A 23804-nucleotide genomic window follows, 5' to 3' on the forward strand; every position below is an offset into this window, starting at 1 on the left:
CCCACTAACCCTAGTGTGATATTTGCGGAGCACGAGCAGAACATTAGAAAACTCAGCGTGTGCCACTATGACGTTTAAGTCTTCTGCTGTGCGTCAGGACGTTTTTGACCTGCGGGGCAATAGGGAACCGTCCACATGTGACTTTTGAGGAGAACAGCATTCGGGCGGCTGTAACTCAATGATACATACATACATATTATTATTATTATTATTATTAACGATCGTGAGAGCTAAGTAATTGCATTCTTTTCGCGTTCGATTGTTTCTTGAAAGTAATCAGTGGATTCTATGTCAAACCGCGAGTCACGGGGAACAGATTAAAAGTAATGCGTGTTGATTATCAGTGACTATACTATTGACACACCACCATAAGTAAATACGTCAATATTCAATAATATTGTCATGTATTTTCGAAAGCGATGAATTCCAGAGATTATAACAGCACTAAATATAATTAACCTGCTATCATCAAATGTTATACTATTTTGTTTATTTATGAATTAATGCTTATCGTTCATTTGTTTTTCTAGTTTAAACGTTTGTTGTTGACGATTATCAGTGTAGGTACTGTGACTATATTATAACGATTTATCAGCTCCAAACATTTAACAAATACGTTTAAATCGTATAATATGGCCTGGAAAGTATACATTATAATACGCAGGACATAATTTAATCAAGCAACTAGTAAGTCAACTCTTGTACCATTTCTACTGTAGGAGGTATACGGGGTGTTGTGAAAAGGAATATTATTCATACTCAAATGTACAATGCTATTTAGTATATTTTATTTCATTTTCATATTGTTTGATTCCTTCCAAACCAATATTTATATTAAATTATAAACAAAAATGCACATTAATTACTTATATAAATTGAGATTATAAAATTATGAGTGGGTATAATATTATGTTATATAATTTGAATGATGTACGATAGTTTTTAATGTGGAAATGTACAAAACGCGACGGTAGTCTCGATATTGTATGTACGAGTGGTGGGAGAGGGGGTGACGGGGAGGTAGATGTTTTGGGAAGTTTTTTTGTTGGGGCATGGGGATGGGGAAATATTGACCACGATGGGTCAAAGCTCGGTGACGTGCAACCCAGGTGGCGGCGGCAGTAGCCAGTAGACGCCACCGTAGCCGCCACCCGCAGCCGGTGACGCGGCGGCGGCGGTCGCCACATCCGCCACGTCAGCCTCGTCCGTCTGCGTACAGCTGTGCCGCTTGCTCCGGCGCGGTTCGGGAGGTGGCTTGGGCAACATGACCGCCTCGTCGTACGACGGTAACTGCGACATCTTGCGCGCCGATTCGGCCGCAGCTGCGTACTCGTCAAAGTATTCGTCGGGGCCCGCCGTCCCCAGGCCCCCTCCCGACCGGTCTGGGTTGCCGTACTCGTCCAGCTGCCGCCGCCTGCGCATCATCTGTCGGGTTTTCATGTTCTCGTGGACGGCCACGAATATGGCCATCAGCCCGGACACGCAGAGTATGAGTATGACGCCGATGGCCATCGAGAAGTTCTTCCGGTTGTCCCGGGCATACGCGGGGCTGTTGACGCACGCCACGTGCCACAGCATTCCGGTAACGTTGTCCGGGCTCAGACAGCTGGGCGCCCTGAAAAACGCACACAACTGTCAAAATAATATTAGTATTTATCGGGTGACCGATATCGTTCGGTTCTGTCGTGTTTCCTTTAGGTGTTATGGCGTAGTATTTTTCGACCGTAAATACCAAGTACCAGGGTATCTGCATATCCCTGGCACATAATGGTGGTTGGTAAGACCAGCAATGAACCACTGGTCCACAAGAACCTTCAGACTATAACCCTGAACATGAACGCATGCTTCAGACTTAAAAACTGAATTGCATGTGACAAGTTTGCGACGCGTTGGTGCCTGTTCTGGCACGCACCTTCTTCGATTGTCCTCATTAAGCCGCATATCCAGATTCTGGATATGTGGTCAAGCCATTTACAGGTGACTGAAACCCCAGACCAAGTGGCATCGGATATCTTAGGTGTGGCCATCGTGATGACCATCCTGACCTTGAGAACACCCTAGAGATCCATCAAGCCGAGTCATTCAGGACGTAATTTGTGGTAAGCAGTTTTATTAGAAAATGGGTGCAGAACACCGGAGGTAGACCTAACTTTTGCCACAAAAGACAAGCTAAAAGGATGCGGGAAGCAGAGCCGTGAGCCAATTGTCATTCACGATAAGCTCAGTAACCCTGAAGGGCCCTGGAAAAAATGTTCTCTTCGAAAATAATGATTACTGTATTGGAAGCCAGCCAGGTGGGTGCCCCATAAATCATTTTTTTTAATTCTCTTGGTATTTACAAAAGAAAAATACTATACCTATAACAAAACATCTCTCAAAAATACTTTACTTTGAGGATAATTGTTTTCCCAATATTTTTCGAATTATCAGTTATTAAGAAAATTATAAATCAAAGGTGGCCAAACAGTGGCCTGCGTCTTAACATTTTTACATTTTATTAATAAAATACAAAATATTATTCATTTCCTGCTATTATTATTTTTCATTATATTGTGCGGCTCACGACTCTCTTATCGTTGGCCACCCCTGTTATAATTCTACTTTCTTAATCTTTATTGATTTCCCATTTTTACGTGCTGATTTCATTCAAATCAGATGAATATTTTTATTTGTTGTTATGGCGAGGTTCAATTTATTTCCTTCTTTTTTAAAGCATTATGAGATATTAGTTTCCTTGTTCATTAAATTCAATAAATAACTTCTTATTCATTTTATTTTCCTTGCTATAAATTTACAATAAATGAATAAAAAATACATTAAATTATTTAAATATTATTAAATTTTGAAATTTAGTATTTATTATTAAAATAATATTAATGAATTCCAAATTAGTTTCATTAGTTTAACATTCAATATTTATGTACTTATAGATTTATTATCATGCTAAATATAAGCTATAAAAATGAAAATATCGGCTTATGGTTAAAAATACGAGTTTTCGAGATATTTTTGATTGTTTAATTTAAAAATATATAAAAAAAATATTATATAAAAAATAATATTTAGTTGAATAGGAAATCAATAATATTCAGTGTATGGTTAGTATGGTGGTTGTTATTGCGTATTTTATAAATTTTAAGTATTTTGGTATATTTACGTATTTTATTGCTAATTTAATAAAAACATTTTATATTTTACAGTGTATATTGCTTTGATTAATTTTGTTAGCTTGAGTAGTTCAAAAACATCCTATTCAGGATGCGATGCATTTACCCGCAAAAGTACATTACAGAATAGTGATTGTGACAATTTTCAGTTGAATGGAATGTGATAGATACAAAGTACCGTGTTGGATAAGGAAACTCAGAAAGCAGAAACTGAAAGCGTTATAAATATATAACGCTTCAACCAAAGACGATCGGCCAATAACTAGATTTGATTGGTGTCAAATCGATATTGCTAGAGATAAAATGCCCGGCTTACAAAAAGTAATTTTCAAAGACAATAACTATGATTTGGGACTTTTGAAATTCCATATATTATACATAATTTAACTTATGAGTAATAATAATAAACAGGTAAGCATAATTTATAGATACCTAACTACTGTTGTAATGTTATCATTATTATTTTATTGCAATCAATACTAGTAGAATTTTGAGTGTTTCGGCATTGGTCTAATGGATGACTTATAATATTTCAGCTAGTTTCAAATAGCGGGTTATCGCAAGCATAAAATGATTTAGTGAATATTTTAATAACGAGTATTTGTAGATATGAGTACAGCAAAATATTTATTTTGCATAGTAAAAGTTAGATATGTTACAATAAAATAAATAAAATGTTACCTCAGTAAAGTTGTCTAAACATTATAATAATATCTTATAACTTATATCTTATAACTTATAAGTTATAATACTAATGATTTGTATGTTCACGTATCATTTAATTATTGATTTTTTATAATTCCCACCTAGTCGATTTTAAAGAAGTAATCACTAGTTTGTGTGTTGCATGATATGATGTGTCATAAATTAACCGATTTTTGGATAGCTTACATCTTTAATCTGTTAATTAAGTTTTTATGAATATTATAGTCATTATGTTATTATTTTATTGTAAATTAATATAGTTTTTTTTTAAATTTAACATTTAATTTTTCTTCTTTTAAATATTTTGCCTATAAGTATTTACTATGTGATAAACATGTAGAGTAAAAATAAATAGTATCTTTTAGTCCAACCAAGAAAACTGGATACTCCTTACGAGTCTTTCAAATATCAATCGTCCACAATTATTAAAAGTGCATTATTTTTACATATTACGTAATATTTGGAATTTTTGAACTGATCGTATTTTTGAATGCACAAAAACTATAAGTCTAAAAAAATGTGATATAGATATATTAGCATTTGTACTTATTTCAAGCGGATAAATGTAACATGTCCGGACGTATTATATTTGGCAAAACTGATAAATACAATTTAGTAATTGTTTTTATATTTAATAAATATGTCTATAAAATACTTGCAGTATATCCGTAGAAAAATATAATAACTGTTGCCATTTATTATAAGTTCATTCTAAAAACACTCAAAAATTAATTTTCTAAAAAGATGTAGAGTTCAGTCGAGTTAAGCTAGCAAATTGATGTTTTACAGTAAATTATACACCATATCAAGTTCACACATAAGTAAAAAAAACTATAGGTATTATATTAGATTTAAATCATGAAACTTTCTAATTTCAAACCCAATACCAGTTCTTGGTGTATTATATTAAATACTTCAAAAAAAAAAGCTGGTATTGTGTTGGAGTTTACATTGGACTCTACAATTTATTGTTTGTTACTATTGATAATATTTATTAATCAATTTATACCTGTTTCTTTTTTTCAGCAGACAATGTGTTAAGCAGTACTTCTTACTATAAGAGTATGAAGTTTTTATCAAGTTTTAGTATATATATTATAGAACCATTGCAGGCAAATTACTTGAAAACAGCTCATACCTTTCAACTGGAGAATGCTTGGTAGTTCTATTGGCGAGTACGGCCATGTACGCGAAATCCACACTGTAACAGTCACACATCCACGGGTTGTCGTCCAAATAGACGTACTTCAGCTTAGTGCATTTATTGAACGTGCCGTTTTTCAACGTCACTAAACGGTTCCCGGTTAATCTTATTTCAGTGAGATTGGGCGAGTTGACAAACTCGTACGATATCAGGTGCGATATCCGACAATAGCTGAGATCCAAAAACCACATGTGCGATGAGTTGAAACTACCCGGTAGTAACATTTGCAACGGGTTGTTGGATAAGATGAGCTCCCCAAATCTCTCTAGTTGAACGAATGCCCCGTTCGGAATCGAATGGATCCAACAGTGATCGAGGTTCAGTCGGCGGAGAGTGTTCGATTTCAGCCGTCCAATTTGAGAGATGAAGTTGAACGAAAGGTTCAGCGATTCCAGTGATGGTAGTGTAGCCATGACAGATTCCCATGAGATTTCTATGATGAAATTTATAGACAAGTCCAAAAACAGTAGCGATGACATGCCGTAAAATGCTAACGGGTCCACCTGAATCATAAAAGGAATACACATTTTATTGATACTACTTTATCGTACTTCGTGTACCTACATAGGTACAACGTCATTCGATATTATGCTACTGTCATCATTATAAGCAGTTGTTTTCCAGTCGTTTGATTTTGATTTACAACGATTCGGGGACCACCTTTCATAAATACATTTATTTGATACCTTGGTGAAAATGGATACCCCGCATTCTTTCATTAAGAGTTGATATTGTTCGAGTTCATTGATCCTATCGATCAAGGTGACATTTTAAATTTCGGACCGTAAACAACAACTATATGTATATATATATATAATATAGAAACGAATTTATTCTTACTTCATGAAACGAGACATCGCTATAAATCAGTAATTCGAGAAATTTAAAAGTTATTCAACTGAATATTTGTTTTAATTTACCTGACATGGCATGTTTTTAAAAAATAAAAATATTCGTATATTACAGCACCTAGGTTATACAGGGTGTTTCTGAAGTGTGTGAGATAATTAGTAGGTATACGCATATTCACTGTGATGCCACAATGAAGATTTTTTTGGAATTTTTTTTCTAACTTCAAAATCTGGGTTTTTTTAAAGTTATTTTTAGAATATTATCTTGAATATAAAAGTAAACACTCTAGTCGTATTTTTTGCAATATTCTCATACGAATCGAGATATCGCATCATTTTTGCGCTTGTCACGCGTTGTTCGCTCACGAATCGCCTACTAAAAAAAAAGTCGTGCGACACATCGATTTGTATGAGAATACTGCAAGATAACCAATGGTGATAATTATTTGTTGTCATTGATAATACACGATTAATTAACACATTGTTTTACATTGTCGACTAATAAAAAATATGAAATAATAACAAAATTAGGGGTTTAAACGATCAAATTTACTAGCATACATTTGTGTCATACATTTATTAAATAACTTTTAACTTTATAAAGTTATAATAGTTAGAGATAAAAGAAACTACTTATTTGTGTGTTTATACTGAAATTCCAGTTTTTGGATATCATAGTACCTAACATAATTATTTTGACTCGATGAGATAAACATTTTATTTTATACTATTATTATTATTTACGTTCTGTCTATAACATAGCTGCAAGATTTCCATTTCCATCAGCTAAACCTAGTCACAATTAATTTAGCTTATCTTATCGAGGTTATCTGATGCGATATCTCGATTCGTATGAGAATTTTGCAAAACATACGACTAGAGTGTTTATTTTTATATTCAAGATAATATTCTAAAAATTACTTTAAAAAAAACCCAGATTATGAAGTTAGAAAAAAATTCCAAAAAAATCTTCATTTCAGCATCACAGTGAATATGCGTATACTAATTACCTCACACACTTCAGAAACACTCTGTATGAATTATTTATATTATAATTAAAATGTAGTAAATCGCTCATATACTATCATTTATTTTTAATAATATTTATTGAGTTGTATATAGTAGTTAATTTTTCGAATAAAGTGTGTATTTTATAATAATATTATTATATTGTATAAAAATAAATCATGTGTGGCAAATGTCACGAGCCGTATACATTAAGAACCTTCTTCACGTTTGATTTAAGTATCAGTATGAATAAAGTCACCTTACATTTTTATTTTATTTTCAATATTGAAAAAACTATTGACAAATGATACGTACAGTTTCAACGTGGTTTTTAGATAGATCCAGATTGATCATTTTTGTGTTATTAGCAAATTGATAGGCTGCAAGTCTTTTAATTCGGTTGCTGTTAATAAATACAGTTCTGAGATCTGGCATACCATACAAATTTGGTATGCGCACTGAACACTGCGAAATGTCAAGCGTAACGAGTGACGTGGATTGTATAGTATTGTCAATAAACAGCTGATCGTTTAGGCTGACGTCCAATAGTTCGAGATGTGTAAATCCACTCAGAGCATCATCGCTGAGATAGACGAGAACACAGCCACGTATGTTCAACGTGGTTATTGAGTCCGACAACAGTCCATCCAATCGTTTTAATGGGTTATTCGACAAGTTTAGGTATTTCAGCTTTTTGAGTCCACTGAGTACAATTGGACCAATCAATGAGACGATTTGACATTGACTAACGTCTAACACTTCTAGTGATTCACTGATCAATATAGTGTTATTGTCTCGGCCAAGATCAACGAGAGGATTGTTCGATAAATTTAGAAACTTTATATTCTTGTTATTGTTAAACAATTCTGTTGGATTTATATCAGCGATGTCCATAATGGAGTTACTGCTCAATATCAGATCTTCAAGATTCCATAAGTTTTCCAGAGCAGCTTTCTCGATATTCTGGATGTTATTCATGGATAGATTGAGCCTTTTGCAATTAGTCATATATGATACTTCAAGTGGAATAAAGTTCAGTGTCATGTTTGAAAAGTCTAAATTTATTAACTGAAACAAAAAATAAAATTCGTCAACTCCATATTATTATTATTATTATTAATATTAATATTATTATAGAAACGTATTCAACGATAAACGATGAAAGAGAATCGAGAAAAATCAATTTTCTAGGTATTTATTACAAAAGTATATTGATGTGAAAGACATATCAATGATAAATTATTTTTATAATATTTTTTTAATGTTTTTAATTATTTTAGGTAGGCATATAAGTTACATATAAACAAAGATAAAAAAGTTATTAATTTAATCATACAGTTTTAAATTTGAATTATTGAAATAGGCAGCTATTTACAATACAAAAACATGACCAATACCATTATGTTTTAACGAAAAATGTTATATGTAGTATGAAACATTATTGAACGTTTGGTGGTTTTAATATAGGTTAGAGTGTTGAATGATAAATGATAATATTTCTGAGTCGAAAAAGAACGAAATATATTAAATACTATAATGGCATTAAGAGTTGAAATTCAATCTACGTCTACATACATAAATAACTATTTAATATATAGCTATATTTCTATAACACATTTTGCATTCACGTGTTTTCTCAGCAATAAATTTTAGTAACCTGTCAAAAAGATGAACAAAATGGATAATAATAAACTATTATTAATAATACCTGTACTTATTTTTAATTTAAGTAGGTATAAGAATCATAGGTATACTCTTCATTCAAATTCCAAAATGAATATCAGTATAGAAAGTCAAATACTCGAAAATTAATAATATGATATGAACATAATTTATAATTATTTAGTATTTTAAGGTACTTCAAAATTATAAAAATTATTTATTTACCTTGAAATATTAATTTATAACTTAACACCCACTGGAAAAATACATAGGTAAACGTGTCTTTTAAATTAAGAAATTAATTAATTTTATCAGATTATTTTTAATTCATTAAATATGTAATAATACCTACATTGTATCATATTATGTTAAGAAAGTTTGATTTACTGTTATTATATTAATTAAAAATAATTAGAATTTATTGGTAATTTAATATTGTTTCGTTATAATTTATATTTCTAAGAATTCAAATACAAAAAGGTAAAAAGAAGGTAACCCCTTTGCTGTAAGGTAGGTGTCGTGAGTTCCTCACTACTGAAGAGTGAGTCGCAGTAATGCATGTGCAGATACATGTGTATTTAGTGATAAATCATAGTTTAAAAAAAAAACGATTCTGAGCAAAGACTGTCTGTCGACCTGTACAAATATTATTAAGTATATTTTATGATATACATATTATATTTATATTGGTATCAAAGACATTTATTTCATTATTAGTATTAAAGTAGAATGAATTAATTCTTGCCACAAACATTGCATTTTAAGATCTCGCTGTGTGTATAAACTATTAAGTATAAATGTATAATTATATACTTTTAAGTTTCAAGTACCTACGAAAATATTTTTAAATTAAAACAAAATAACTCAAATCGTTATTTCTTGTTTAATTAATATCTAGGTTTGTCAAAATTCAAACTTAAAATATCTATAAAATATAATCGTAGTTAATATATTGTTTATATTTTTTGGTAGCAAATACTTATAAGAAACCTCGTACTATATTTTCAAACTTTTTGACCCAGTACAAAATTTTTCATAAACGTTTATACAAAAAAAATTCAAATTTCTAGAGTCCATAATAGCGTAAAAATAATCAAAATATTTTGAAATTTTATCATTTATAGAAATATTTAGATAAAACTTTTAATTGTAATTCATTTTTGAGTTACACCAAAAAAACAAAATTGATTTTATGAAAAATTCTCAAGTTTTTTAGATTAGTTTAGGTTTTTCGTGGTTATTTTGAATAAAACTCTCAAAAAAGCAACTAGATCCTATTTTTTGATAGAAACCACCGTAATAGTTTAAAATTGAAGCATTTTTAACTACCTACAAAATAAAAGATAACAATATACAGAAAAAAACCACGTTATCTTATAATCAGTAAATTCATCTCACCTACCAGAATCTTAAACAATCAGATAGGTACGAAAAACATATTTTTTTAAAAACTATTGTGCTTAAAATTATTTTTAATGTTGTAAATTTTAATCTAAATGCAACAATAAGTTTTAAAAAAACTAAAACATAAATTAACAACATTTTTATTTGTATAGTAAAATAGTATTGATAAATTTATGTTAAATATGTTTCTGATCATCTTGATCAACTTTAAAAAATAAAAATTACTTTTGATTTAAACATGAGTAAGTAAATTTTATATATTTATCAAGAAAATAGTTCATGCACTTATTAAAGTTTTCATGTACATTTTAATAGTATTATTAACTACAATTTATAGGGTTCTGGTAATGTTATGATATAGTTAATCACTTTAGTAATCAGTTATCAAGAATGCAAATGCGATATTATATGATTCGACCTCGAGGTCAATCAGTGCAGAAAATCTCTAACAATATTTTACTTTAATTCAATATTTCTGATAACAAGACATCTTAAGTCAAAAACAATACATTCAAAATAAAATGTATCCAAATTAAAAATGACTATAATGACAAAAACGTCTTATGTTTTATATAGGTAAGTGTTTTATTCTATTTTACTGATAAATCGAGAAAAATACTTAAAACATTGTTAAAAAAAATTTAATTCACATTGGCAAGACATTATTTGTAGGATAATTAGTTAAGTTGAGATTACTTGAGGATCCATATCATAGTTTAGGACATCGGTGATGTTGGCACCAGAGCAGAGCATTTCGATAGAAGAACAAACAGCACATTGTTTGGGACATATTGCTTTAGCAGTAACCAGATTATCGAGTATTTCTGGGTTTGTTGTCTTCACCATACAAAACAGTATCATCGCCAATCCTATCTTCACTGTAAAACCAACCTGAAACATAAAATATAAACATCTGAAATTTTCTAAATATTATAATATTATAATTTATTATTCGATGTGTTATTAACCGTAACACTTTTTACACAATTGTATCACTCCAACATTCAGAACAACGGAACCATTCCATCCGTGAAACCAGGTTTTGGATTAAAGCCAGAAATAATATGTTACAGCGTTACTTCAAAAATTTATATTTTTCGAGAAAAATATTTTTAAAGGGCAGTAAAAGTGTAATACAACAACTATTATTTTTTTTTGTATCCCCAAAATAGAAGTTCCCAAACTTGTTATATTGCAAAAATAAAATGTTATGATTCATTACCTAGTCACTATCACCCTCAAATATAATTTTAATATTTGTATCTATCTGTGAATGTTAAATATTTTTTTAAAGTTTTATTTGAGAATAATTTGAGTTTAAATAAAATGTTTTGAACAAAACAAATTTGTTTGAATAGTAACTTTTAAAAAAAATAAAATAAAAACCACTCTATATAGTTATATAGTATTTTTAGAATGAAATTGTTATTGCTATAAAACTTAATATAATAACCCACTAAATTTCTCTCTTGTAAAACAATGACATACCCAATGCGCGAGATACATGCCATATGTTAAGTAATCATGTGAGATTTTTAATATAATTTTATGGTTTTTTTTTATTGTTATTTTTTTATATTTTTTTTTTACATTTATGCGTATGAAACAATACAAAGCAAAACAAACCAAGTATAATTAATAGGGTGATGTTTAATAAAACATTTGAAAAAATTCAGAATGTGATGAAAAAAAGAAAACATATTACATTTTATAAGTTAGAAATGTTGAAGTTCTATGAAAAAGTGGTGAGAAAGAATAGCAATTAAAGTATTTTTATAAAAATTTTATGATAATATGCAGATGTAAACATATTGTTCTGAATCGAGTACCTGATTGATTTTATATCTGTATGAAAGAGATCGCTTATTTCAATGGTCAAGAAGGACAAGAACCAGAAAATGAATATAAGCGGTAAGAGGGAATATTGATTGCATTATAGTTTATTATACTATACATTTCCCCCCTTTTGATTCATTACCTATTGAAGAACGTCTTATTGTGAGTTAAAAAAATTACATTACAAAATTAAAAATACTTAAAAAGTGATTATATTATATTTCACTAAAATATTAAAATGTCATTAATATTTGATTTATTCACTTTTAATTTAACAATGTTGAATATGTATATAAAACAAATGAATACAATTTAAGCTACCTTACCAATTTTGAACAATAGGTCTGAAAAATTAGTTTTTTTTTTATTAGATAAATAAATACGTATTTTTACGGTTATTGTAAACAGTATTGTTATATTTTTTTTCTAACAAATGAAATTGTATATTTTTTACTTTAACAATTCAACAAGCGAAATAGCCTATGATAATTTTTTAGTGCATATACATTAATCTACGATGTGACATTGTTCAGTTGGTTTTAGACATACCTACTCGTTGTAAATGACGTATTTATACAACAAATTTATGGAATTTACATAGATTGACCAACGAAAACACTTAAACGTAATTTATAGTATGAAATCGATTTTTTTTAAATTATACATAGAAGATCAAACAAAATGCAAAAAATTATAATTAATTTTGCTGTCGATATCCCTAGTAAAAAATTATTTCTCAGGGGATGAATGAAACGAGCAAAATACTTTCCTCGTTTCCATTGTTTTGTTAAATGCATACATATTGTATTATTACAGTTCCATTTTTTATTAACTTTTTAACTCTACGAAAGTTCAAGTAGTTATTTATAATGTTTTTTACGGTATTGGCAAGTTAATTATTATTACTATTATTGGTATTGTTATATATTTTTGTAATGCTTGCTTTTAAACTAGAAATATTTAAAATAAATAGGTCAAAATGTTTATTGTAATTTTAATGCTAGCCATACATATTTGTTTAATATTGTAAAATGTAACAATTTTAATCTCTTTTAATTGTCTCGTTAAAGTTTTTAACATTGTTAGCTTCAAAACTTAAACTAGTAACTGAATCGATATCACCTTGAAATGTATAAATGGTTCTGATAAAGTAAATAATTATATTTTAATAATAGACACATGTATAATTATTAATCTTGTAAATAGTTTTATTTATTTATTTCTTTTATTGCAATTACATCAATTCGAACTACAGTCATAATGTGTAAGTCGAGTACACCAAAAACAAAATGAATACTATTAACTTCACTATTCACGCAGATATATATTTAAAATTCAACTTCAAAAATCGTATTATATACGTACCATCATACGTTCGTACCATATTAAGCAATCCCGACACGAGTGGAATACTGAATATCAAGAGCATCGAATAAAGCGAAGATTTAAAAAGACTAATATTTACACAGTACGTCTTGTTATCACGAGGTTGATTTTTTTTTAAACAGTTTATCTTTATTATGTTTAGCGTACTCATGAATTACAGTGTTCGACTGACAACTGAAAATGGCATCGTACCAGAGGCCATTCAAATAGCATGTACGCAACAACCATGATTAACGAGTAAAATTTATATTTTTATAATTTTAACGACTCATTTTATTTTCAATCGATTAGGAATTAGGATTGATAGTATTATGAAATATTGAGGTAAGTACTCGTATTAGTTAATACATTTTAAAACTTTACTACTACGGTAGTAACAAACTATAATATTCAGTTGACCCAGTAGTGAAATTAATCTAATTTCAGTCTATTTAAATCGTTATTATAAATACTTTCCAACTAATTTATTATAGTCAAGGTTTATATACAATAATAATATATTATATTGGTCGTTGCTAAATTTTGTATTCAAATACTATTTTAGTTACCTAATATTATATCAAGTATATACATTTTGTATTAATTCATTGTTGTTTAGTTACAATATTTTGTTATTAACAAGTTACGTAAGTCCTCAATAATTACGTCAGTTATGATATTATTAAAAAATATATAAAATAATTAAATAATGTAGGATAATTAGTTGAAATTTATCTACAGTAAAATTATAGGTTTTTCACTTGTTAAAAAGGTCCATCTAGAGTGTGTCTGAATGGGTAATTAAAATTAACATTAAATTAGAACGATTATAACATAATAATATAATATATAACTAATGGTTCGATTTAACGATTAAAACTGAAATAAACTTTTGATAAAAATAAAAAAATGCAACAAACTGTTAACGGTATTATTGTTGAAAATTAATGTGCAGTATCAAAAAATTTGAAATTCTTCAAAAACGGCTTCATTTAGAAAAAAATCATGCCGGCAACGAGTTTTATTATTATGTTTGTAAGACAATTAATACAAATTTACCACGGATTGGCTTATCGTAGATATAATTTGTTGTAATCGTTTGTTAATGCATGTACGTCATACAATAATATTTTACTCATATTATTATGCGATAAAACAGTTCTTTTTTAAATTTTAATTGGCGACAGTGTTGATGCAACAACGCTTCAATTCACGCGAGAGATGTTATTTCGTCTTAATATACAGTTAGGTATGTTATCTGACGATGATTTGAAGAAATAAAAAAATGATACCCATTATTGTTGTTCCTTATATTCGTGGTCATCGCTCCGAATGAATAATAAAAAACGATGCAATGCGCTACGATCGAAGGGGGTGAAACAAATCGAGCACGCTCGCTAAATATAATAATATTATAAGGTTTGTGGGGGGGCGTACGATTGGCGTGACTTATACACAGGCACGGACCATGCGACGATACCATCATATTATGCTTTTTTTTCCGTCCTTTATAACTCATCCATTACGGGGGAGGGTTTGGTCGTGGACTAGCGTCAGTCGACTTCAGACAGGTGGGTGGTGGGTCGACGGCGAAGGGTTGTTTATACAGTGTGCCGCGGCGTTCCGTTACCTCCATTGTCGAAAATTCCGATGCGGTCCGGAAAACGAAGAGTTCGGCCGACGTGGTGTCTGCGGCAAGGGGCGGTCAATGCATCCGGGCGGCGGCGAGACGATACAGCGCAGAAGACGTTTGCCGGCGCACGTTTACACGACGATGGACGGCGGCGGTGCACGGGGACCCGAGTACAAAATATATCATCGTTCGCATGCACGCGGTAAACCGGACCAGGTGGGACGAAAACGAAAAACTGAGAAAACAAAACCGTCTGTTGGTCTTAAACTCGGTTCAAAACTATGGTAGTATAATATAAGTCACTATAGTGGATATCGCGTTGTTCTCTAGGTTCAGTGTCGTTTAGCACGCGACGACAGAGCTGCACCGCTTGGTCGGAGGAGTGTCACCAATCCGTCGGCAGATAAGACTGGAAGGTTCGTGAAATACGTTCGGTCTAGCCAGTGAATGACACCGTTTAATTGCTCGGCGAGAACTGATTAAGGAAATCGTACGAAACTCACTTGGCTGCGCGTGTAGGGATAATGACACAATAGCCGAGCGTGATAAGGATGCCCCGTCTAACGCCAACTCGTTTCATAATAATATTGCCGTTTCTCTTTCTCCCGTTCGTTTGTGATACGCACACATTCGAACAATATGATGATTATATTGTTATTATTTTTTATTGTAATTGCCCTGACGTCTTGTCCAATTCGAATAAATAATATCTTATTATTTGTCTATTTCGAATGATTACAGTATATTGAAAAAATATGATACCTAGCACTAACCGTATTCCGTTGTATTAAGGCGACCGGTGAAAATTACCTCCGTATAAATATCGTAATATTATACAGGTATGTGCGTCCGAATGTATCCTAAATATCTTATTTATATGACGTACAGTTTTGTTACGACGTGCCTATATGCGTCTTTTGATCCTATGGATTCCGACGGGCTCACGCAAACGCAGCTAAAATATATTTAACAATTTAACATACTTGTACGTAGGTTTTTCGGCAATGCCTATACCTGGAGGTGCCTATCACATATTATTATTGTCATACACGATATACATATGTCCTCCCCTCTGTACTTCATTCTGTTATTCATAATAGAAAATATAATATTATGTTATACCTTTTATATGTGAATACTATTTAAATTTCAAAAAGCTAGTAATCTTTTTTGTCGTGGATTCGAAAAAAAACCAACAACGCGATGACCGCCTCGAGGCGTGAGCTGTATCACCAATAATTATTTACAACCGTAAAGCTGGTACTAACATATTATAAGTGTTTGAAAGCTAAATCGAATGTATATTTGGGCGACGTTGCGTCTTAAAATAATATGTCACACTTCTGCGGATAATAAAATTGTATTTCACGTGTTTTCGCTATCATAATTTGAATTAAGTCCGTGTACACGTCGTGCATCAGTATAATACCTTTTCAGATATTTTCGATGTTTTATGTTATTGGAAAACTAATCTGTTTATAATGACTCTGAATGTTACTGCTAGGTGACTTCTCTCCTCATGTCTTCATTTAATTGTATAAATTAGGCACACATATTTATTGTAAACACCATTACAGATTGTATATTATATTCTAATAAAGGTTAAAAAAAATTAAAGCCTTATAATTATTAGTGTTTCGTGTACATAGTAATTACAAGAGTTATCTAAAAAAAATATGTATTATCCTTTTTAATTTAGAGAAAATAGCTTTCAATGCTATAAACTATTGCGATTTACTATCGTCATTGTTTTGTTTTATAAATTCATTCTTGTTTATTGTTTATAATATTTGTCTAAAATATATATTATATGTATATGCCTTGTGTTCTATAAGTGTTACGTACAAATTTAAAAGTGATCGTAATTAGTAATAAATTCAATATATTTTATACATCGATCATATTTAATAAACTTGTATAGAACTCGTATTATACTAGTATATAAGCAATCTGGAGGTGATTCAGTTATCCCGAATCAAAGGATTTAACTTAATATACTAGTATAACACCAAATAAATTGATTAGAATACTTTGTTTGAATTTAAAAAAAAAATGTACATGTGAATTACAAATTATACAGAGTTTTTATTAGTATTATTTGTATAGATACTATTATTGAGTAATTATTATCTTATGTAAATTAGTATATTCTACATTTCTACATTCTATACTTCTGATGTATGACCAGTAAGGAGTTTAATTGAGTTATTAGATTCATAACTACCATACGAAACATGTTAACTACTCACTTCGAAACAATTTAGAGATGCTGGGGCAGCGTGCAGGTTGTGTTAGTTAGCTGGTTCGATATGTTGCCCTGGGAGACCGCTGAACATTTAACAATATTACTATATTATTAAATTATTACTTATTAGTTATTAGTATATCATCGTATATAATATGTATTTTGTACAATACCGGGCCTTTCAGATCACCTATGTTGGAATGATTTTGTTTAAATGTATATTTTTAGCTTTTGTATTTATAACATATTCAATAGAATGTTGAAAATCGAATCGAATAGAGCGTTTATATTTCCATAAAATGTAAACAATTTCTGTAAATACCATAGGTACCGATCATGAGCCTGAGGCTCACTAGGAATTGTTTTCCGATTGCGATGATTTATCATTACTTCCCCATTTTAAAGACAACCGTTCCACTCGTCCCATCTTGCACTCCTCTATCTCACTTTTTTTTTATACTCTGATGTTACCATTAAATATGAATTATGAATGAGAAAATATTTATAAAACATAACAAAAGATGCGTATTAAGGTCAATTTAATGTGAAATAAAAATTATAATTCAGAAATATTTTTTCGAAATTAATGATTCAGTCTGATATTATATTAGACTGCTTTATTATAATGACCTGTTTAATATACGTTTGAACTTTCAAAATTAAACTATAAACTAGGCGTAGATACTATATTTGCTTTTATATTGACATGTAACATATTGATAAATTAATACAATACAACTTGTAATATCTTCGATTATCATAAAAAAATCATGTTACCTATGTAGTATGTACATTGTATTATGTACATAGTACCCACATGGTCACATATTTTAATGAAATACTGATCACCATTTTCAGTGCTGCATAATATCCCCTAATTTTTTAAGTTTTGAAAACAATATTATGTTAGCACTGTTTAATATAGATTCCTATACAGTCCATTATAATATTATATATTTGTAAAGAAACATAATATCTAAATTATACTTTAATAATTTAGGTATCATAATTATTTTTATTACTCACTTTGGTATCGACACTATAATAATGATAATAATAATGTATATAATCTTTATAATTGAAACGATTAATATTGAGGTCAAAACTCATGGTTTTTGGCATCTATGTATGATTTGTATAGCATGATAATTATTTTTCTTTATAATGGCTTAAGAACCAACTTCAGAGTTGTGTTCGAATTTTCTGATATTTCTGACATAAAACACTTCTACTTTTAATCTGGTATATTTTGTAAGTAGTGAAAATCAAATGACTTTATCACAGCATGTAAGTCATCGACAATGTCGATTATGATTTGTTGTAGATTGTTCTACATTATGATATTTTAATATTACATGATATTATGTACTCGTTTATCATAAGAAATTTCCAGCAAAAATCCAATAAACAAAATTTTTCAATTGTTAAAGTAAATAACCTCATATTCAAAGATAACTCCGTTAAATAATATAATTTCAGCACAAACTGCGAAACTGACAGCGTTTTTAACTCCTCAAAAAAAAAAATAAACTGTTACAATCTCCTAGACAACCATGTTCGATATGTTATTGTTTTATAAGCCCACCGTGACACTCCGTGGATTTGACATGGTATCTATATAGTATTAAACTATTATATTGTAGTTGATGTTACAGCTGCAGTTATGCTGTTATACCTAACGTGACAAAATAAGCTTCCTTTACTTATTAGATTTTATTTTCACTCGATGACAAACAAAAAATCAAAGAATTATCTAAAACACGTCTACCCAAATTCCTACCACCAAACACGTTTTTAGTGCCGAAATAGGTACTCCAGTCGACACCATCTGGCCATTCTGTAACTTGTATACTTAAACAAAGTAATGAAATCGATATACGAGCAGTCACTAGAAAGGTTTTTTTTTTTGAAAGAAATCGAAAGTCAATTCTAGGATTTTCGTCGATATATGTATTTATTTTGATAACATACATTTAGACGAGTCCTTCTATAACTGATACGGTACATATTACTTAAAAGCAATCTGAAAAAGATTCGGGAAAGACTATAGGGTGTTTTTGTTTGTAACTGAATATATTCGATTTCAAAAGAACGAGGGGGTGGAACTTTCTACATTCTACAATGTGACTGTAAATTATCAAAACGTTTTAACACGATATAATTGTTTAACGTCATTGAAAATAGGTTACCTATTGAGAATGTATTTTTTGGTAATTTGAGATTGTATTTCGTTTTAGTTTATCTAATTTATTACAAATAAATGAAATAAATAAACTACTGTAGTAAATATTATGTTTTTTGAATTTTGACTTTGTTACAGGTTGTGTTAATTTATTTTATAAACTTATGAATATTTTATTTTTAAAACTTATTATTAATTTTAGTTGAGTGTATTTAATAATATGAACGATGTTAATATATATGAAAATAATGAATGTTTTATAAAAATGTTTTTTTTGTACGTATGTCGTCACCTTTTGGAGCTGTAAAACTGTTTAAATTTTCAAAATTAAGAGTAGGTTGTTGATTGGACCTGGTTTGTACGAAAAGGGGTTTTCAGAATAATTGGAAAAAACCAAAAACCAAAAACAAAAAATTGGGAATAATCGAAAATTTAACTGAAAAATAAACGCAAAAAGAGTTTTTGCCAAAAACCGATATTTTTTTTTTTTTGCTGTAGTTTGAAAAATGTAGACTTTAATTTGCAAAGAAATTTTAAGCAGGAATCTGTGCTGTATACAAAATGTACAATAGTTCATCTCACCCTCGAATACGACTGTATGTCCTGCAGTGTGATCCCTACACAGCAAGAGATTGTATTCAGTTGGAACTTGCTCAAAGTATATTTATACGATTAACAGGATTCATACTGAATATTCCATATCTATTGTTCGCTTTACAATATTATATGCTACTGTATAACTGAGGGGCTTGTGCTTAATTCATTGACAGTAAGTATGTTAAAATGTTTAAATAATTGTTTGTTGCTTGTTTAAATAGAACAGTTATATTTTATCTTATATTCACTCATCAATTTAAAATGTATTTATTTCTCTTGTGTAATATTGTATTTTTCTATACTTTTATTTATTCGATTATATGAAAAATTATATTAGGAGTTTGATGATTATTGCTGATACGATTCCTCCGTTTACCGTTTGATTTTTTGATTTAGATATTTTAACTGTCGTTCCATCTATCTTTCGAAATGTACACAAAATTGAGACAACTGACAATTCAAAAAATTTTAATTACTTTTATTATTTTAAAAACAAACACAAAAATGAAATACACAATCAAACATACCCGGCCTCGCTAGAGGACCCGCGCCGTATTTTTACCGCTGTGCTTACGTGTTTAAATATAATTTTACAATGTGCTGTCTCAGCTCATTTGTTTCATTGGCGTGTTATTACGAATACGATTCAATCTTTATTTGTATTATTTAATTTAACTTTTGAGTGTACCAAACTGGTTGGCGCATACAACAGTTCAGTAGAGTTTGGTATAGCTACCTATATGATTAACCTACAGTGCCGTTGAATTCTATTCACACTTTTTATAGACGCGTCTACACCATGTATCTTCATAAACATATAATATTATTATGACACGTGGACAAAACAATTTAATAAAATATAAACAGTTGACGATTTCTGTAACGAAAGTGGTTGGCGTTTGTGATTACTCAGGTAGCTACAATAGTACTAGGTGAGCCTATACATATAGTGCAATATAAACGTGTCTAACGTTCTCCCATCGCCAATTCATTGAAACGTTACGACATTAGATTTCGTATTTTTCTTCTACCGCCATTGATCTATGACCTACAATCAATCGCCAAGTCTCGTCCGTGAAAATCAGACGTAATTCGATTTTCGATCTACACGAATAAATAAATCGGTTACATTCGGTAAATGCGTTTCATTTGACGACACGGCATACTCACGACATCATCAAGTCCTACAACTTGAGGTTAGGTTAGACGGGGGAAACAGCCTCCGTTATTTTTTTCTGGTCCATGTTTCTTTGTGCTACACATTATAACAATATGACTTATATTGTTTCTAAATAAGAATATAAAAAATATATATAACCCCGCTACGTGTATTTTTATAGGAAATATACGACCCAATACATATTTCATTCTGGACATTCTTCATTTTATTTAAACGCGTGTAAAACAAACCATGGTTGTTGGCACGACGGGGAGTACGTTTTCAATATCATGAGTGTGTGTGTGTGTAAGGGAGGGAATATATTTGAGTCGGTTATGATGTGCTATTTGGTCACGCGTCGCGTGTTTTCCAGAAACAGCCTTCTTATTTCTATTATGCGAGTTATTTAACTGCGAATAATTAATGTAACCTTCGGAGAAATACTCCATAAAATTCACAAAAAAATGTTATATTGCATTCAAATTCAACCGCATTGGTTCAGATACTAGTTTACATATCATCTATACTCTTCATTGAATTAAGTACAAGTTGTTTTTTGTTTTAACGCATAAACTGCCATTTGCATAAGTGGCATGACTTATAAGTATTACGTTGGGGCTTGTAACCATGGATTATTTTAGGACTTGACTATTTTGATTTGGGAATTTTAAAATAGGATATTTTGACCAGGTTTGTGTATAAGTAGTATGTTTTTGTGTATAATAGCGTATATGGAAATTGTTTACTTTATTTTAGTAGAATTTGGTCTTAGTGATAGGGTATGATAGGTATGATAGACTACCTAAACTGGCACATCAGTTCAAAAACATATAAAGTTTTTAAAGCTAAAAAGTAATCTTACCACTATATAAGATGTCTGAATGATATATTGCAAAATAAGGCCTCAATAATTTAAATAAAAATACAAATTGGATATGCATATTTATATCAATGCATATTTCATTACTTCATCCATTTATTTAGTTTTAAAATGTTTTTTAGACTGTTTCCAAAATATATAATTGTAGCAAAAGAATTAAACCTAATATTTACTCATGGGAAATATGGTAGAGGAAAGTTCATGAGAGTATTATTCAATAATCATTGAAGTAGGTGTGGTGGTATCAAAAATTTGGAATTTACATGTTTTTAATTTCTTTTATGCATTACTTCCGTTCAAACTCTGCATCTTTAATATGAGCTATAATTTTATCATGTTCCAAAATACTACAAATTTGACGATTCCACTTCTCAAATCGTTGAAGTCTCTTCCTTTTATTATAAAGACAATTATTCTATTACAGCTACATTATGACAGGGTATGGTATAATTTATGAAGGGCCCATAATTTATTATAAATATTTTTTTAAGTACTAAGGTATATTGAAAAATTATGATGTGTTAGAGGGACTTGACCAAATATTTTTGAAATATAAGTACAACTTATATTTTTGAGAATCTTAAGGGTTAAAAAAAAATAGATTATGTAAGAATAGTAAATACATAATTGTAATAAATTGTATTATTACTTTAAAAATATAAATAATATAAAAAAATAAAAAAGTGAGCAAGTGAATACTGCTCTGCTTTAAATTAGGTGTCATGTGTTGGGGTCACTGTAATGGATGTGTTTTTGAATTCAATGATGTAAAATAATTGTGCGTGAAAAATGATTCTGAGCAAATTTGATCTGCCAGGCTATACGCCTATACTTATAATATTACTGCGTTTATTTATGCTATTATTGCTAGGTATTAAAGTAATTTATTTTATCAGTTAAGCCAAACAGTAGGTTACTTACATTAATCCCCAAAAACATTAGATTTGATAAAACTAAGTTATAAAAGTCTTGTAGGTTTCAAGTACCCACAAATAATGTTTTTAGATTACATATTATAAATTGAAGATTTTATAAATTTTTATCTACAAAATAATTTGTAAATTTTAGTGATTTTGATGCATTTTGTCAAAGTGATAACTTTAACTTAAAATACGTATAAAAAATGGTGCTTACGTTGAATCTTTAATATTTTTGAACTTATATCATAACAACTTATGAGAAACCGTGAATTAATATATATATACATTATATTATTGATATGTATAGAAAAAAAAACTTAAAACAAAATCAAACATTTCCTATTCCTATATTCCTATGCTCAAAACGATTCAAAATATTTTTAAAATATTATCATGTACAGAAAATGCTAGCACACATTTTCAGTGAAAAATCATTTGAGTCAGAACAGGAAAAAAAATCGTTTTGGTCAAAAACTGGTTTTGTCGGTTAGGTTTATTTCCTATTTTTCCTTAGTTTTGTTTTGTTTTTCTAGTAGCTTTTTTAAACTATTGGAAGTTTTTAATTTTGAAATGCTCCAAGTAGATTTACTTTCCTATCAAAAAAGACTTCAAAGTTGAAAATCACAGTATTACTTCGACTACTTATCAGGTACAGACACCTGGTACATAGACAATAACAAAAAAAAAAAAACCCACATTATCATAAAATTAATGCATTTATTACTCCACTCAAAATCTAAAAAACGACGATTTACTAAAAATAGTTCATCATTATTTTTAACAACTCTGAATACATTGTTTATACTATGATAAGTTTTTAAACATATTTAGATGGTACTTAATATTTAAATGTGTGAGTAAACTCAATAAAGGTATCAAGGTTCGACATTTCAATCCAAGGTCAATTAATCATATTCTATTAAAATGTATGAATAAAAATAAAGTATACATTACACTCAAAAAATAAATTAAATACATATATTTTA

At 29.7% G+C, this 23804-nt stretch overlaps 1 protein-coding gene across 2 annotated transcripts; it reads right to left on the minus strand.

Moving 5' to 3' along the window:
• Nucleotides 1-912: 912 nt before the first annotated feature.
• Nucleotides 913-16394, minus strand: LOC111040163 (leucine-rich repeat-containing protein 15). 2 transcript variants are annotated; one of them, XM_022323932.1, is made up of 5 exons: nt 14833-16394; nt 10698-10892; nt 7251-8003; nt 5011-5579; nt 913-1615 (listed from the first exon to the last, which is right to left on the minus strand). In XM_022323932.1, exons 1-5 carry the CDS (start codon nt 14836-14838, stop codon nt 1084-1086), a joined length of 2055 nt encoding a protein of 684 aa, XP_022179624.1. In that variant the 5' UTR covers nt 14839-16394; the 3' UTR covers nt 913-1083. The 2 variants fall into 2 exon arrangements, with proteins under 2 accessions (XP_022179624.1, XP_022179623.1); XM_022323931.1 differs by lacking the exon at nt 14833-16394 and adding an exon at nt 13203-13318 and having other exon boundaries at nt 1084-1615.
• Between the last annotated feature and the right edge of the window lie 7410 nt (nt 16395-23804).

This window comes from Myzus persicae, unplaced genomic scaffold, assembly GCF_001856785.1.
Source record: "Myzus persicae strain clone G006 unplaced genomic scaffold, MPER_G0061.0, whole genome shotgun sequence".
NCBI classification, from domain to species: Eukaryota; Metazoa; Arthropoda; class Insecta; order Hemiptera; family Aphididae; genus Myzus; species Myzus persicae.

Excerpts from the sequence above, each read along its gene's own strand:
- LOC111040163 (XM_022323932.1), bottom strand. Across the intron at positions 8,004-10,697 it reads ACTATGATATGGATCCTCAA|TTAATAAATTTAGACTTTTC; the intron begins GTAATCTCAACT and ends TTTTTGTTTCAG. Across the intron at positions 1,616-5,010 it reads AAGCATTCTCCAGTTGAAAG|GGCGCCCAGCTGTCTGAGCC; the intron begins GTATGAGCTGTT and ends TGCGTTTTTCAG.